The 14,771-nt window shown below is 33.5% G+C and overlaps 1 protein-coding gene across 1 annotated transcript; it reads right to left on the reverse strand.

Moving 5' to 3' along the window:
• Positions 1-485: 485 nt before the first annotated feature.
• On the reverse strand, positions 486-10,688 carry LOC148626638 (ER membrane protein complex subunit 5-like). The gene is made up of 4 exons (XM_088570792.1): positions 10,536-10,688; positions 3,966-4,018; positions 2,351-2,454; positions 486-935 (listed from the first exon to the last, which is right to left on the reverse strand). The coding sequence occupies exons 1-4, from the start codon at positions 10,606-10,608 to the stop codon at positions 854-856; spliced, it is 312 nt and encodes a 103-aa protein (XP_088426918.1). The 5' UTR covers positions 10,609-10,688; the 3' UTR covers positions 486-853.
• Between the last annotated feature and the right edge of the window lie 4,083 nt (positions 10,689-14,771).

The following is a 14,771-nucleotide window of genomic DNA, read 5'->3' on the forward strand; positions in this document are numbered from 1 at the left end:
CACCCCAGGAAAGCCAAATGATTCCTGCCATGGTTGATTCACTATGTATTAGGATAATAAAACAAAACTATTCCCAACCTTAGATTTATGGTATGGAATTTATTAAGATCTGTCAATAAATACTCAAATAACCATAAGACGATTATAAATCAGGAATTTACTTCTTTAAAGGCAATTCAGCTATACATGAAAATTTCTAAACCCTCATCAAAAGCTGTTTATGTCCATGTAGGTGTGTGACCCCACAATATGACTAACAGACTCTACAGATCATGAATTTACATGTGTTGTCATGCTTGGTATACCCCCACTTGTACAGAAACTTGATATCACACAGCAACCAAAATTACAGACAATGTAATCCACATCAAATGTGAATACAATTCATCCATTGGAGGAGGAGGTTGTTGCGACAAAATTTGGACAGACAGACAGATTCCATAATACCACTGCACCTGGTTGAAGTTAAAACAGAGATATTACAGACAAAAAAAATAATTTTGCATTTTATTAATATTACACTTTACTACACACAAGGATAATTATAAATATCATAAAGGAATGCACTAAAAATATAAAATGAGAAACATCAAAAATGTACAGCCTTTCTCTTGATATAAAGATTATTTACTCCAATATATTGTCTGAGTAAAATTTCTGCACCATATGGCTAAATACAAACAATACAGACAACATTGAAACTCCAAACTCGCTAACAGATTGAACCATTCATAACAATTCAATCGGAAGTCACTCCAAAAAATTCACAAGTCATTTCCAACACAGAAATTGCACTTTAAAGTTCACTTTTCAATTACACGTATACATCCCAACACAGATTCTGTAACAATATCTATCCTCGGTCTCTGTACAATGCTACTCCTCGATGGTTAAATGAGTACATTGACTGTCTGCCACTTAACATATCCCATGTTCTAAAACAGAATAAAATTTAGAACTATAGTCAAAACTGGTGCATCCAGGATGCCAGATTAAGGGTATTGTGGTATGGGATAATTTGTGAGAAGTTAAGAATTCATGTGAAACACATTTTTTGCATTAAAAAAACATCCCAATAATTACTCAATTTACAGTAAATGTATCTGGAAACTCTACTTAGTACTAATATTTCTACATACATGTATCTTTATGTACATGTACGTCTTACAATTATCTTTCTACACATCTACATGTATAACAGGACTAGGTATGGTGAATATGACAAAGAGACAACCCCACCGGGATGAAAATATCAGCCCAAGGCCACCCATTGGTCTTCAATGAATGACGACAAATCCCTCACACCGCAGGACAGGCTGCAGCTGGCTCAAAATCATTATTATACAAAAGTACAGCAAAAGAGTTGTCCCTATATACTCAAGTTACATAAAAATATCTAAAGGTGAAAACATAACAAGACATAAGGCCGGAAATTCCTGACTTGGGAAAGACACAAAAAATGTGGCGGGGTCAAAACTGGTATGTCTCACAATAATCTTTCTACACATCTACAAGTACATGTATGTCTCACAATTTTTTTCCTACACATCTACATGTACAAATATGTCTCACAGATTTACTATTCTTCCAAGTTTTTTTTTCTAATCAGCAGGAAAGTTTAATAATTTGATACTTAAATTCTATTCTTTACTTTCACAAATATTGACAAAATTTCCATTCCTCAAATTTTAAGTACTAGTCCAAATGAAATTCAGACACTGCCAATGGTAGGAGTGATTCCTGGTATAGTAAAATCCACCAAACAAACAATAATTTTTTGTTCTGCATATGCTACATTTTCATGTTCATATATTTTCTGTAATCTGATCTGTATTTTTGAGAAAACCAAATATAAATCCCCCTCTGAATTCAATCAAACCAAACCAAATCAAGGACAATAACTCTTCACTAATACAAAATCACTAATTCAAAGCTCAATTTGTATAATTCTATCTAAAAGTTGTAACACCCAAATGAAAATCTAAAATTAACTTACTATATGGTTAGTAACAGATATAAGTGACTTAGATTGGTTTTTGACATGCATGAATCGCCTCCCACCTGATTTTTATAAAGACTGCTACTTAAACATGTAAAGTTAAAGGTCAACTTCCCAGTTTTTAGTGGAGTCCGAGTTGCTCATTTACTTTTGTTGCTTTGTATGTATGGTTTTAGTTACTTTGTGTTCTTTGTTGTGTGTGTCTGTTTTCCATTTCTGGTCTTTGTCCCTGGATTACATTCTTTTGATTACCGCTATGGCCTTGGTTCCCTTGATTACTCTTCCAGAAGTCTTTCATCCAAAAAAACACACTCAAGTGGTATATTAAGCCTACATAAGAAGACTACTTACTTATTATCTAAATCAGCATTTGCACGGATTTCTTTAAAGGTACCAGCAACATGTACTACTCCATAACATGTCAACACTAATCCAGCAAAACACTGAATAATTATCTACAAAGAAAACAAAATATGTAAAAGCAGAGTTAGAAATAGTAGCCAGCCCGCCAGCCTGAGACTGGCTATTTTATGGCAGGGCTGACTAATTTAAGCAAAAATCTATATAACCATATAGTTAAATTGTTGAGAAATTGTATTCAGGACTGGCTAGAAATTGAGTGAGTTTCCTACCCTGGTAAAAAAAATTATTTTCTGTCTCTCATGTATTCTTCATAATAATTTGATATTCATTTGTAAAAAATGTGGAATAACACAGGGATAGTGTGATCTAAAAACTATAGTAGCCTTATTAAGCTTTGTTGTGAGAAGACTACATTTGTATTTTCTATATGTTGAACAAAGATTTTTTTTTCTCGAAAAAAAGGGGGATGAATCCTTGTCTTGAGCCTCAGTGTCCCCTACTGTAGCAACAATAAGATATTTTTGACTTATGATACAGAGCAAGAAAGTTTATACATTGTAAAAACAATTTTCTTGAGCTCTTGGAGTTTTTATATTTTTATATTAGTACATGTCACTCACAACTTTGGAAGTAAATACATGTAATTAACATTCAAGGTCCTAACACGATGGTCTAGACATTTACAGTAAGTATATGATCACTCAGTGTTTTATATCTATGAAAATATAGTTTAAACCAAATATTGAAAAATAGATATACTTTATGTCTTAATGTACTAAAGAAAAACACAATAAGTTTCAAAGAGTATATTTGTTTGTACCAGAAAATCTTCTCTTAGGCACTGTATATATAATTGGTATTGATTAAACATACTGAGGACATAGTCATGCAAACAAACATTAGTAACTAATGTCTCTATTTGATATAAGGGTTATTTGATGGGAAAACAACATCTTGTGAATTCAATGATTTTCTAAGTCAGTTAAAGCATTTAAATTTTAAGTAAAATGACAAGGTACATATATATGTGTTATTTGAACAACATAAGTTTACATCTTCTTGTGTACTCTACTGAAAAGAGGACGAAACCAAGTACTACATTTCTGGCAAAATGTAATTACATGTACATATATATGATACTAAAGCATCTCCAGCTGTCATAAAAATTTGATTCAAAACTAGTTTTGATAAGTGAACACATAAAGACAATATCACTAAAGATATTATAAGTTCCTGAATCTTATCTTATCAACAAGTTTCACCTCAATGGTAACATTCTCAGGGACAAAAACAATACATACATTAGTACATGTAAATAAATTTATGAAGTGAAACACTTGTGGTGTATGTGGTTGACCCCATGGTGGGACTAGTCCACAAAATATATATATAGCTTTACTGTTGTTGCCTTAATATTTAAACTCTGTATGACAACGCAAAAGAGAACCATTGCATAGCACAGACAGGAGTTAGTTCACAATTATTTTCTTTTTTGTTTTTGTTTGAAACAAATAAAACTGTAACTTTTTCACCCTTATACAGAAAACTGTATTAGATTGTGTTTTTTTTACAATCCTGAAAGCATATAAGATAATAAACTTACATCTAAAGGCAGACTGGTGAACTCCTGTTCTGTTAGGCGTAAATAGGTACGATCTAAAAAAATTAAAATTAAAAGTACTGTACTCATTTCCATCATAGGTACAATCTAATGTACATATGTAAGTAGTCATAACTTATAACACATATAGAATTCCACAAGCAAATTAGCAAGGGGAAATAATTTCTACTAGCCAAATTGAATTTTAGCTTGCAATTAAAGCAAGTACCATATTTTCCCTTAAATTCAATCCCTGGAAAATGTAAACAGAATTAAGGGATTTTCACCCTACCGGTGCACCTGATCCACGCTCCCAGTTTTTATTGGAGTTTGAGTTGCTCATTTACTTTTGTTACTTTGTATGTATGATTTTAGTTACTTTATCTTCTTTGTTGTGTATGTCTGTTTTCAAAAGTCTGGTCTTTGTCCCTGGACTACATTCTTTTGATTTCTACTATAATCTTGGTTTCCTAGATTACTCTCTCAAAGAGAAAACATTGCTGATAATGTAAACTACTGCAAATTGTACATGTTCAGTTGGAATTTCAAAAGTTTACACAGCAATATGTAAACACAAACATGTAGCTTATCTATAGCCCTGTCACCTTCACACAGGTCATGGTGGAGAAACTGCTTATTGTAATAAGTTATGAGGTCAATTTTTAGCATCCACTATGATTCTTCCAACTTAAATGAAATGTAGCAAAGTTAACTATTTCCTTTATAACTTAGTTTTCTAGTTTAAGAATGATTGTTGTGCTGTCTGACTTCTTATCTGCATATTCATTGTCTGTAACTGTATAATTGCTGGTCTTTCAGTAGATATTAAAGCATGTGGTACATACATGTAGCAGACTTGTTATGTCTTCAATGGTACAAATGTAATTGCGGGCCTTTCATTAAGAGGTGGTACCAGGTATTTTTACCCTCCTATGCAACTGAAAGGTACCCCCTGAATTTTAAAATTTCATACATTAATAAAAAAAGATGATGAAAAGTTCCTCCTACCAAACCAATGGTACCTGCAGTGCAAAAAGTTAAGAAAACCCCTGTAATAGATGTTCTTTACTGATTAACAAATATGACATTAGGAAGTATTCAGAAGGAAGAGGAACAAATATGACATTAGGAAGTATTCAGAAGTAAGAGGTTGGAGTATTCCAAGCTTTTGGGATACTTCAACACCTTGGGTTGTAGAAGTAACTTCATAAATGCCATAAAGCCTTTTTGGAGCTTCTTTGGCTAAGGCAGAGTAAGACCATTGAAAGGGTTGGGTAGCTTGAATCTATTAAATGTCAGTGCTGTTTGTCCTCTCCCATTGAGAGAGTCAAATCTTATGTTTTCAGAGGTCATCTTTTTTAAAACAGCTGCACTTTAATTTCTTTAATAGGCATTGCCAAAAAGCAAGCATTTCTGTTTTGATATTGACTGCTTCAAAAACTTTTGTCAAAGCAAATCAAGCTTTGAAATGTAATCAAAACGCTACCTAGACAAAATGTTTCAAACACTTACATGTACAATGTACATGTTATTTGATCTAACTCCCAGAACTGTTTTACCTATAAAGTTACAAGTATTTTGCTGACTCCCACAGATGAAAATATCCTATATCTATCGTAGCAAAAGTGGTAAATGACATGAAATCGACTTTTTTTAAAAGAGAACCTATTAAATGCTTTGCTCACACTTAAGGCTAATGCCTTCCTCATATTATGGTTTGTCTTTGGAACTGAGTTTGGGACAAAAGTAAAAGGGACGATATTGATTTCAATGTGATCTTTTCATAAGGTAAAGATGTATGTACACCACTGTCATAACAAATTTTAATTTCTCTACTCTCCACAGTGGAGATATTTTGAGTAGAGTCACATTGTCTCCACAGTGGAGTCACCATTTCAAAAATTGTCTGTAATTAACTTTACACCAAGGAATATGTAATTATTTTTGCAGTTTATAAGTGAGCAAAGCTTATCTTAAATGTATTGAAATTCGTCTAAAAATTCATCATGCGACACTTGAGAAACTTTTGTCCAAGCAAAACACTACATCTGGGTACATTAAAGCTTCAGAAATAGTAAAAATGCAGGCTAGACAAAATATTAAAAGATATCTTTGATATTTATGAAAAACTTCCGGTTGGAAGGATCTTGATAAAACCCTGCAATCTATGCCAAACCAGGAAGAGTTCTGCAGATAATTTTACAAATATTTGGAATGCCCTTTGCAGTCTCCCACTTGTTCCTAAAAAAACTTGGCGAAATGATAAATGGCATGAAGTCCAATTTGTTGAAAAGGGAACCTGATACTTTTAACAGTTTTGTTACGGACTTCGCTCACACTTAATGCCATTGCCTTCAGGTGCTAGTTCAAATGGCACTTGGTCAAAATGGCACCTATGTAAATAGTTAAAATGGTACCTAAAATAGTTAAAATGGTACCTAATATAGTCAAAATGGCTGTTTTAAACAGTCTCTATTATTTTTTCTAGTTGTTAATCTGTTATTATATGATACATGCAGTGTCCTAGCTAGGGCAAAATGGAGGGGCGCAACGCCCCACCTCTATCACATCTGCACCCCTCTGCCCCTACTGAGTACCCCCTTAGTGCCATTTACAATTATCTGAATGTCTCTTCAAGATTACACTCTTGTTAATAAATTACCCCAAGCCAATTAAGAAGTGTCACCTTCACTAACTACATCCTGTCATAATTAACCCTCAGGTAAACCTCAGGTAATTATCGGTGATCAATTAGCTGACCAGGGTTATCCAATAATGATTGACAAGTAGAAAATGAATCCCGATTGGATCTATAACAATTTTATGGACAGCCCATCATTGGTTAATAATTAATTTCTAGGTTACAGACCACCAATTCAACCAATGAGCATTTGGAACGTACGCAAAAATAGTCCTACACAGAAATTACCCCTGTTCCTCATAGTGCTGTGAAAAAAGTTCTCATCTTATTTTAAAAATTTAAACAGTTTCTGAAAGGAAAAACATTTCTGTACATTTTATAGGTGCATTTTGCTTCTTGTGATGTGAAGCCTAATCTCCATAATGATTTTTAAATATACCCCCATCTTGTGAAAACACTGGGATTTCCCATGCTATTTATAGACACTTCACTTCCGGTGACCAGTACTGCACTGCAAGTCTGCTAACCCCACATGCCATTCTGAGGATTGTGAGCTGACATATGTAGAATCATGCTGATATATAGTCATCTGCAGGTTAAAGTTAAGGTAAAGTCCAGAGAAGCCATTGAATATTGTGAAATTAGCATAGAAGCCTATGGAAAGTGGAATTAGTGGTTTTTAGCCTTAAGATGAAGCCATGGCAAAATGAAAAGTTTCTTGAAATAGCTTTAAACTACTTGAAGATCTTGTTAACTTTGCCATGAGAGGAATACACTACAAAAATCCTTCAAAATATGCATTTTTTTAAGTTATAGGTCCAAATTATGGGAAATTGGTCTTTTTGGCTGATTTTTATGTCCTATCTTGTAAAAAGTGTAGAAAATTTAGTAAAAATATCAAATATTAAACTTTGAGGGCTATATTTACCTAAATATGGTAGTAATAAGCACTTGAAATCAGGTTTTGTGTAGATTTGAGCAAAAATTAGGTTAGAAATGAGGAAAAACTCACTTTCATTAATGCGGTTAAGGCCATATAAGCATTCCCCTATGGCAACATGGAAAATCCATTATTGAGCACTTTTTTTGCTTTAGGTGCCCTTTACTGGTCATGTTTTAATGTGAAAACACTGTATTTACAAATTTAAAGCCAAATATATCATCTTTTGTGAAAATTTAAAGATTTAGGATTTTTGACATGTGATCAAGAAAAAGGGGGAGGCATGTCAGAAATAAATTTTTAAAAATAGACCAATTTGTCAGAAAATGATTACTTTTAAAACTATTTCTTCATTAATATTGTTAAAAAACAAGTTGTGATTGATATTTTTTATTTGAAAAGTCAGAAAAAGTTCTTTGCAAATATTTAATGCATTTCAGTATGGTAGAATATTTTCACTTTTTTGCTCGCACAACTTGGTTACCCTATATTTAAAAATCAAATATATAAAAAAGTGCTTGTCACATTTCACTGAAACTTTGCAAATGCATTCAGTATGTGTGTAGGAAGATACCTGTATAGTTATTTATTTTTTCTAAGACAAAAAGTGACTCTTTAGGTTACAGACCACCATTTCAACCAATGAGCATTTGGAACATACGCAAAAATAGTCCTACGCAGAAATTACCCCTGTTCCTCATAGTGCTGTGAAAAAAGTTCTCATCTTATTTTAAAAATTTAAACAGTTTCTGAAAGGAAAAACATTTCTGTACATTTTATAGGTGCATTTTGCTTCTTGTGATGTGAAGCCTAATCTCCATAATGATTTTTAAATATACCCCTATCTTGTGAAAACACTGGGATTTCCCATGCTATTTATAGACACTTCACTTCCGGTGACCAGTACTGCACTGCAAGTCTGCTAACCCCACATGCCATTCTGAGGATTGTGAGCTGACATATGTAGAATCATGCTGATATATAGTCATCTGCAGGTTAAAGTTAAGGTAAAGTCCAGAGAAGCCATTGAATATTGTGAAATTAGCATAGAAGCCTATGGGAAGTGGAATTAGTGGTTTTTAGCCTCTATTGCACAATCAATTTTACAAATATTTTCAAGTTAACAGGTCTAAATTTTGTAGAACTACCAGTGTAAACATGTTGCACTTGTTTGTTAATTAAAAATGTCAGTTACCTCCCTTATAATTTCAATCTTTTTAGAATTTTCTACATCTTCAACAGTAAAGAATATTTTTCATAAGTTGTAACTGCAATAGTTATAGGAAATGATATTCCTTCTACTTACTTAAGATTTTGGTATTTAATTGGAGCAATATTAAACATTTGTAACATGTCATGAAACATTTCACCTCATAGTATGTCAGAAATGTAAAGAATCACTTGCCATTATCACCACCATGAGTTAACATGCTGTCTCACTGTGAAAAGATTGACAAATTTTGTCCACACACCAACCTGATCATCTTTACTCTATCACAGGGGAACTTCAAGCTTCCATTACACATTTTCAACTTAATCACATTTATTTAGGTATCATACATATATAAAAAGAATCTGTTTTCTACATGCGTCCCAGAAAGGTCTTTCAATACAATAGGGGTGTCATGCACATATTAATCATGCAGTCAAATTTACTCAGTTTGCAAATTATGATGCGACCTTCATTTTCAAAAGTTGGCAGGTAAGCAATAAGAATACAAATTACTGAGGTAACACAAACATACAAAATCAATGTCCCTTTTTTGTTGAAAAAAGACATGCTACGCGTTAAAGTGCCCTCTTTTCTGTGCCCCTCTATTTTCAAATCCTAGCTAGAGCAATGTACATGTATAATAAAATATTCAGAAATTTTAAGTGTCTGTTCTTTTTAATTACTTGTAATACAAGATAATTGGAAATATGTAAAATTGAAAAAAAAGGACTGATCACGACAATGCTTATCTTATTAAATGCTGTACATTTAGAATAAACACAACAAGCAATGAACACAATCAACTGGAGCATTGCTGAAAATAAATTAGAAATGCCAACCAATGACAGAATAAATGTTTATTTTCATTAAACATACCCATGTGGATTCACACACACACACACACCGACACACACATATATTTAGTTATGAATATTACCAATAAAATATTTTAATTATTTTTTTTTTTTTTCTTTTGAAGAGCTAATTCTATCAAGAAAAGGAAATATTGGAAGGATCTTGATAAAAATTTGCTATCTATGCCGAACCAGGAACAGTTCTGCAGATAATTTAACAAATATTTGAAATGCCCTATGCAGTCTCCCACTTATTACAGATGCAAAATTCCTGAAAAAAACTTGGCAAAATGATAAATGGAATTAAGTCCAATTTGTTTAAAGGGGAACCTGATACTTTTGCTACGGACTTCGCTCACACTTAATGCCATTGCCTTCCATATATTAACATTTCAGTAAATGACAGAAAAAAGAAGATTAAAAACTATTGAAATGAAGCAATTTTATTCCAGATTTCACTTTGATGGACTCACACTGAAGGACAAAGGGACTTCCAATCCTCTTTTGATACAGTATGGTATTTCAGTTCTATCTTTAGACATACAAAACCTTGTACAAGTTTTCTAAATAATTTTTGGGGACACTTATTGATTTTTGCACTCTTCCTGTGTTATTTCACTTCCGAACAAGGAATTTTTGTTCTCACCTTCATCATTCTGCACTCTGTCAACAAGGTGCATGTTGCCTTAGTGCTTTCTGCTCTCACTGTTGCTTTGTAACGGCTTGAGCTGTACCCGCTTAAAAAATATACGGTGGCCAGAAGTACCCTGTATACTAATACAGTATATCCAATTTCCGGGAATCTTATAGCAAAGTGCGAGTCAGTGACTTCTTAGTCTTCTGTGCAAACTAATATAATTTTAGCGATTGTGTGATAGATTTTAGTGTTCCATTGAAGAAAATTCATTAAGTCATATATACTCACGCTGTGCTGCTGAATACGCGGCATGAGCCATCGCCAGAAGGCCAAATATCACGCAAAGTTTTCCAAACTTCATCTCATGGTTTGACCGGAAGAAGATTTCTAGTTGTCGTAAATCGGCTTTAAGATATATCCAACTACCGATTACCTTATCAAGGAATATAACAGGTAAGGACTAAATTGGATTGTTGGACAATATCGGGCGGATAAATATATACAGGAATAGCAGGAATTATGTTGAGAATCAAGGGAAGAGGCAAATGACATGTGAAATAACAATTGTTGCCAAAAAGTATTCACCATTGATTGATTTTTTTACTCACCCCAAGGAGTATATAAAAATACTTGCTCACCCCTTTCAATCTGCTTTCAGAAAATTTGGAAAGGGTGTTCCAGAAAAAAGGGGATTACAGGCTATTACTAACTCAAATGATGTCCACATTTTGCACAAAATTAACCAAATAACAGAATGGATATTGAACCCCAACTAAAATTAAAAACAGGAATGCACACAGGGACGTCATATTAGTTTTAATTACACTCCCTGATTTATGTGTTATATTAAACCTTCAGTCTCCACAGTCTCTCAAACCAGAGACTTTATATTAAGCTCTCTCTCCTCTTACGAAATTTGTCAAATATTCATATTATATGAGAAACATCTCAGTGCATATCCTGTTGATTTTTAAGTAAAAAAAATAATCACTTAATATCTACACCAAAATGTGGTTAACAACAAAATTACTGAACACTAATCCGACCCATAACCAAGTCCATAGCAAATCTAGCAAAATAAATATTACACCACCGGAGCAGCTGGTACCGGTTAAAGAGTAATCAAGGGAACCAAGGTTATAGCGGGAATCAAAAGAATGTAATCCAGGGACAAAGACCAGACATGGAAAACAGACATACACAACAAAGAACATAAAGTAACTAAAATCATACATACAAAGTAACAAAAGTAAATGAGCAACTCGGACTCCACTGAAAACTGGGAGCATGGACCAGGTTCACCGGTAGGGTAAGTGTCCTCTGCTTTTCTAGAAACACCCGCCGGGTTGCTCATAAAAAAGTCAAGTCTGGGGTAGACAAACGAGGAAAGGAAAACTATGATCCGTTGAATAAATCAGTTTTCATGGTGCTGATGGATATACCATAACGATCCACGAGTTCATGATGACGACCATAAAACTTTAAAGATTAACTTTGATTAACTTTCCTATTATTTATAAGATCTTTTCGGCTAATATCCAAAACTTTGTACACTTTATGGAGGGTAATAACAAAAATACCGAACAGACCCGATCTAGGCAGTAGTCTAATCTGGTTCCCTGGTCAATATAAGCAACGCCAGGACCGCTAAAAATATATTATATTTGAGAGAAACTTGTGGAACGAAAATATTACCCGGGCTTCCAGGTTAGACAATATTTAAAAGAAATAGTCTAAGAGGAAAATCCCTAAAGCAAATGGCGATACCAGGGCAAAACCGGAAATTTGGAAAACCACCGCAATGGTCCTCACTTTATACAGGAATTTCAAAATCCAAAATGAAAGACTGGTTAAACCAGGTTTTATGTAGCGCGCTGTAGACCTTCCGGTTTCATTACGCTTCATCATTTCCGACATAGTTTAACACAAATGGCCGGCACCCAATTGCCACCAGTCAAAGTCGGAAATACCAGTAGTCATAATAATACAGAAGATATGAACAATAAATAAGTGAAAATAAAAAGAACTAAATACAATAAACATTATATAAATCACGAGTTTAAAAAAGTTGAACTTTTTGTAGAAGGTATGTCAAGTTCAAGATGAAATAATAATCATATACAAGTAAAAACTATACAGAAAATTAATTTGTGGACATTTTATGAAAATCCATCATTTGTAATTTGTCAGAAACAGAAAATTGTTTCTCAATAAGACATGAATATCGGAAATCAAACTTTTTGAGGAATTCGTATTAGAGCCTGTCTCTTAGGCAACGATGGCATCTTAAGAAGTCAGACATACCTAAGAACTGCGAAATATAAACACCATATGCACGGCTAGCTGATGTATTACTGCACAAGAAAGGGAAATTATAATTTTGAAATCAAAATCATCTCGTAGTGTCTTTTTCAAAGTAATACCACAGAACTGTAACTGGTACATGTCTATGGTAATATACTTATATTAGGTAATCTTAATCGCAATGGATTCGAATTTATTTAGGCATTTCCAAAAACATTTGGTAGAATGTGGATTTTAAAATTATAGGTCTATGCTTATGAAAGATTTAGTCTGAGATTTTAATGAACGAAATCTCTGTATTACAGGTAAATTGTCGAGTAAGGGTTTTCGTTACCATAAATTAGTTAAGAGTTTTACTAACTTCTACCAACAAAAGATTTGATGCTGAAGTTTGGCTCTACCTGTCGTAAATTAATATTAAAAAAATGGGATTGCATATCCTAGTTTTTATGGTCATGTAATAGAAACAGAGTCATTTCAGTCTGAAAAAAAATATTTGAATAAACTTATTCGTAAGGGTTATCTTCACCGTATCATTATTAAATCGTTGTTCTAACATTGACTCTCTTATTAATAAATTAAATAGTAATCAACTCGATTACGTTTCGTCATACTTCTTACTATTACTATTTATCTTTGCATTTGCACGAAGACCATATTTTACTTAGACATTTTATGTTTTCAAAAGATTCCGTTGGATAACACAGAGACAATTGAATTAACCAATTGAATAAATAAGTTCTTTACTAAGGTACGATATTTTTGTTAATGTAAACAGAGTGTGCTTATCAATTAATTTGGGATTTTGAACTAGCTTACCGAAAAAGCGAGTACTATTTTGCTCGAGGTAGATACAGCTTGTTATATTTCGTCCTATTTATTAATGTGTTTATATTATGTATCGATCTCAAGAGTTAAATCCGAGTTCAACAGATTTTTATTATTCACATTTTTGGGGTATTTTCCCACCGCTCTCCCAGGTTAGGGGAGGTTTGAGCGATCACAAACATGTTTAACCCTGCCACCTACTTTATATGCACATGTCCCATGCCAGGAACCTGTAGTCTAATGGACGTCATTGTTTTTAGGACGCTAATATTGTTAGCGACTACTTGCACTCGTAATTTCAGTAGTTAATATTCGCATACGATTTGCATAAATATGTAGTCATACGCCATGTAATGCTGTAGATCCTCGTCGTGTTTACCGCCATAACGTCATAGTTCTAGCTTCATACGAGATAAAAATGTTCCGCGTAAGCATCATACATGTGTGCTCTTGCTTGTACGAGAACGAGAAGTTTACGTGAAATGATCAGTTAGCTTGGAATATTGTCCAGTTTCCGATTCAGGCACTGAGGCTCGTTACAAGACTATACAGTCGAACCTCGATGTGTCGAACTCGGATTAGTGAAATCTCGGATAACTCGAACATTTTTGCATGGTCCCTTCGACTTCGACTTAACAAGGTTCGACTGTATAGGTCATAAACATTTGCACGCCCCGATATTTATGAATATTCATTGCCAGTTGCTTAATCTGGTTCCTAAACTGGTTCCCTGGTCAATATCATAAGTGACCCAAAAATTGCTTTTTAAAACATATCATACAGATGTCTTTGTGTGTTTTTTGCTTGTATTAGAATGGGAACTATATTAAAAAATAAAATGATCGGTAAGCATTGAATTTATATAAATGTAATATTACCCAGTTTCCGATTCCAACACAGGCGTCCGTTACAATTTATTATATTAAGGTCATATATTTCACCATGACCCCGATATTTATTTATCGCCTTTGCCAGTTGTTTAATATTGTTCCGGATGATTGAAAACATTCGGGTCATAACGGTTACGAAAGAGTATGTAATAATATCAAGATAACCAGGATTTTAGCGGAGGTCACCCGATTTTAGAGCATATCGCATTTGTACCATTTCGAATGTTGAAAGTAAGCCCAAATCAGTGACAGTGAATATTTGACGATTGGCGACTTCAGTCTTTGATTTTTTATGTTAATTGTTATTTGTTTTACGTTTTTTTTTTCTATAGATTAGGTCGATTTTCATATTTCATTAATAGTTTCATTTCATTCATTTTTTGGGGGGCCTTTAACAGCTTGCTTTGTGGAATATTTCTTGTCCATCATTGAAGACCGTGTGGTGACCTGTAGAAATTTAATTGTTCGTTGTTTGGTATTTGGTAATCATATCCAATAGTCT

The sequence above is a fragment of the Perna viridis genome, chromosome 2 (genome assembly GCF_037379345.1).
Source record: "Perna viridis isolate PV_CMFRI_1.1 ecotype Kerala chromosome 2, ASM3737934v1, whole genome shotgun sequence".
Lineage (NCBI taxonomy): Eukaryota > Metazoa > Mollusca > Bivalvia > Mytilida > Mytilidae > Perna > Perna viridis.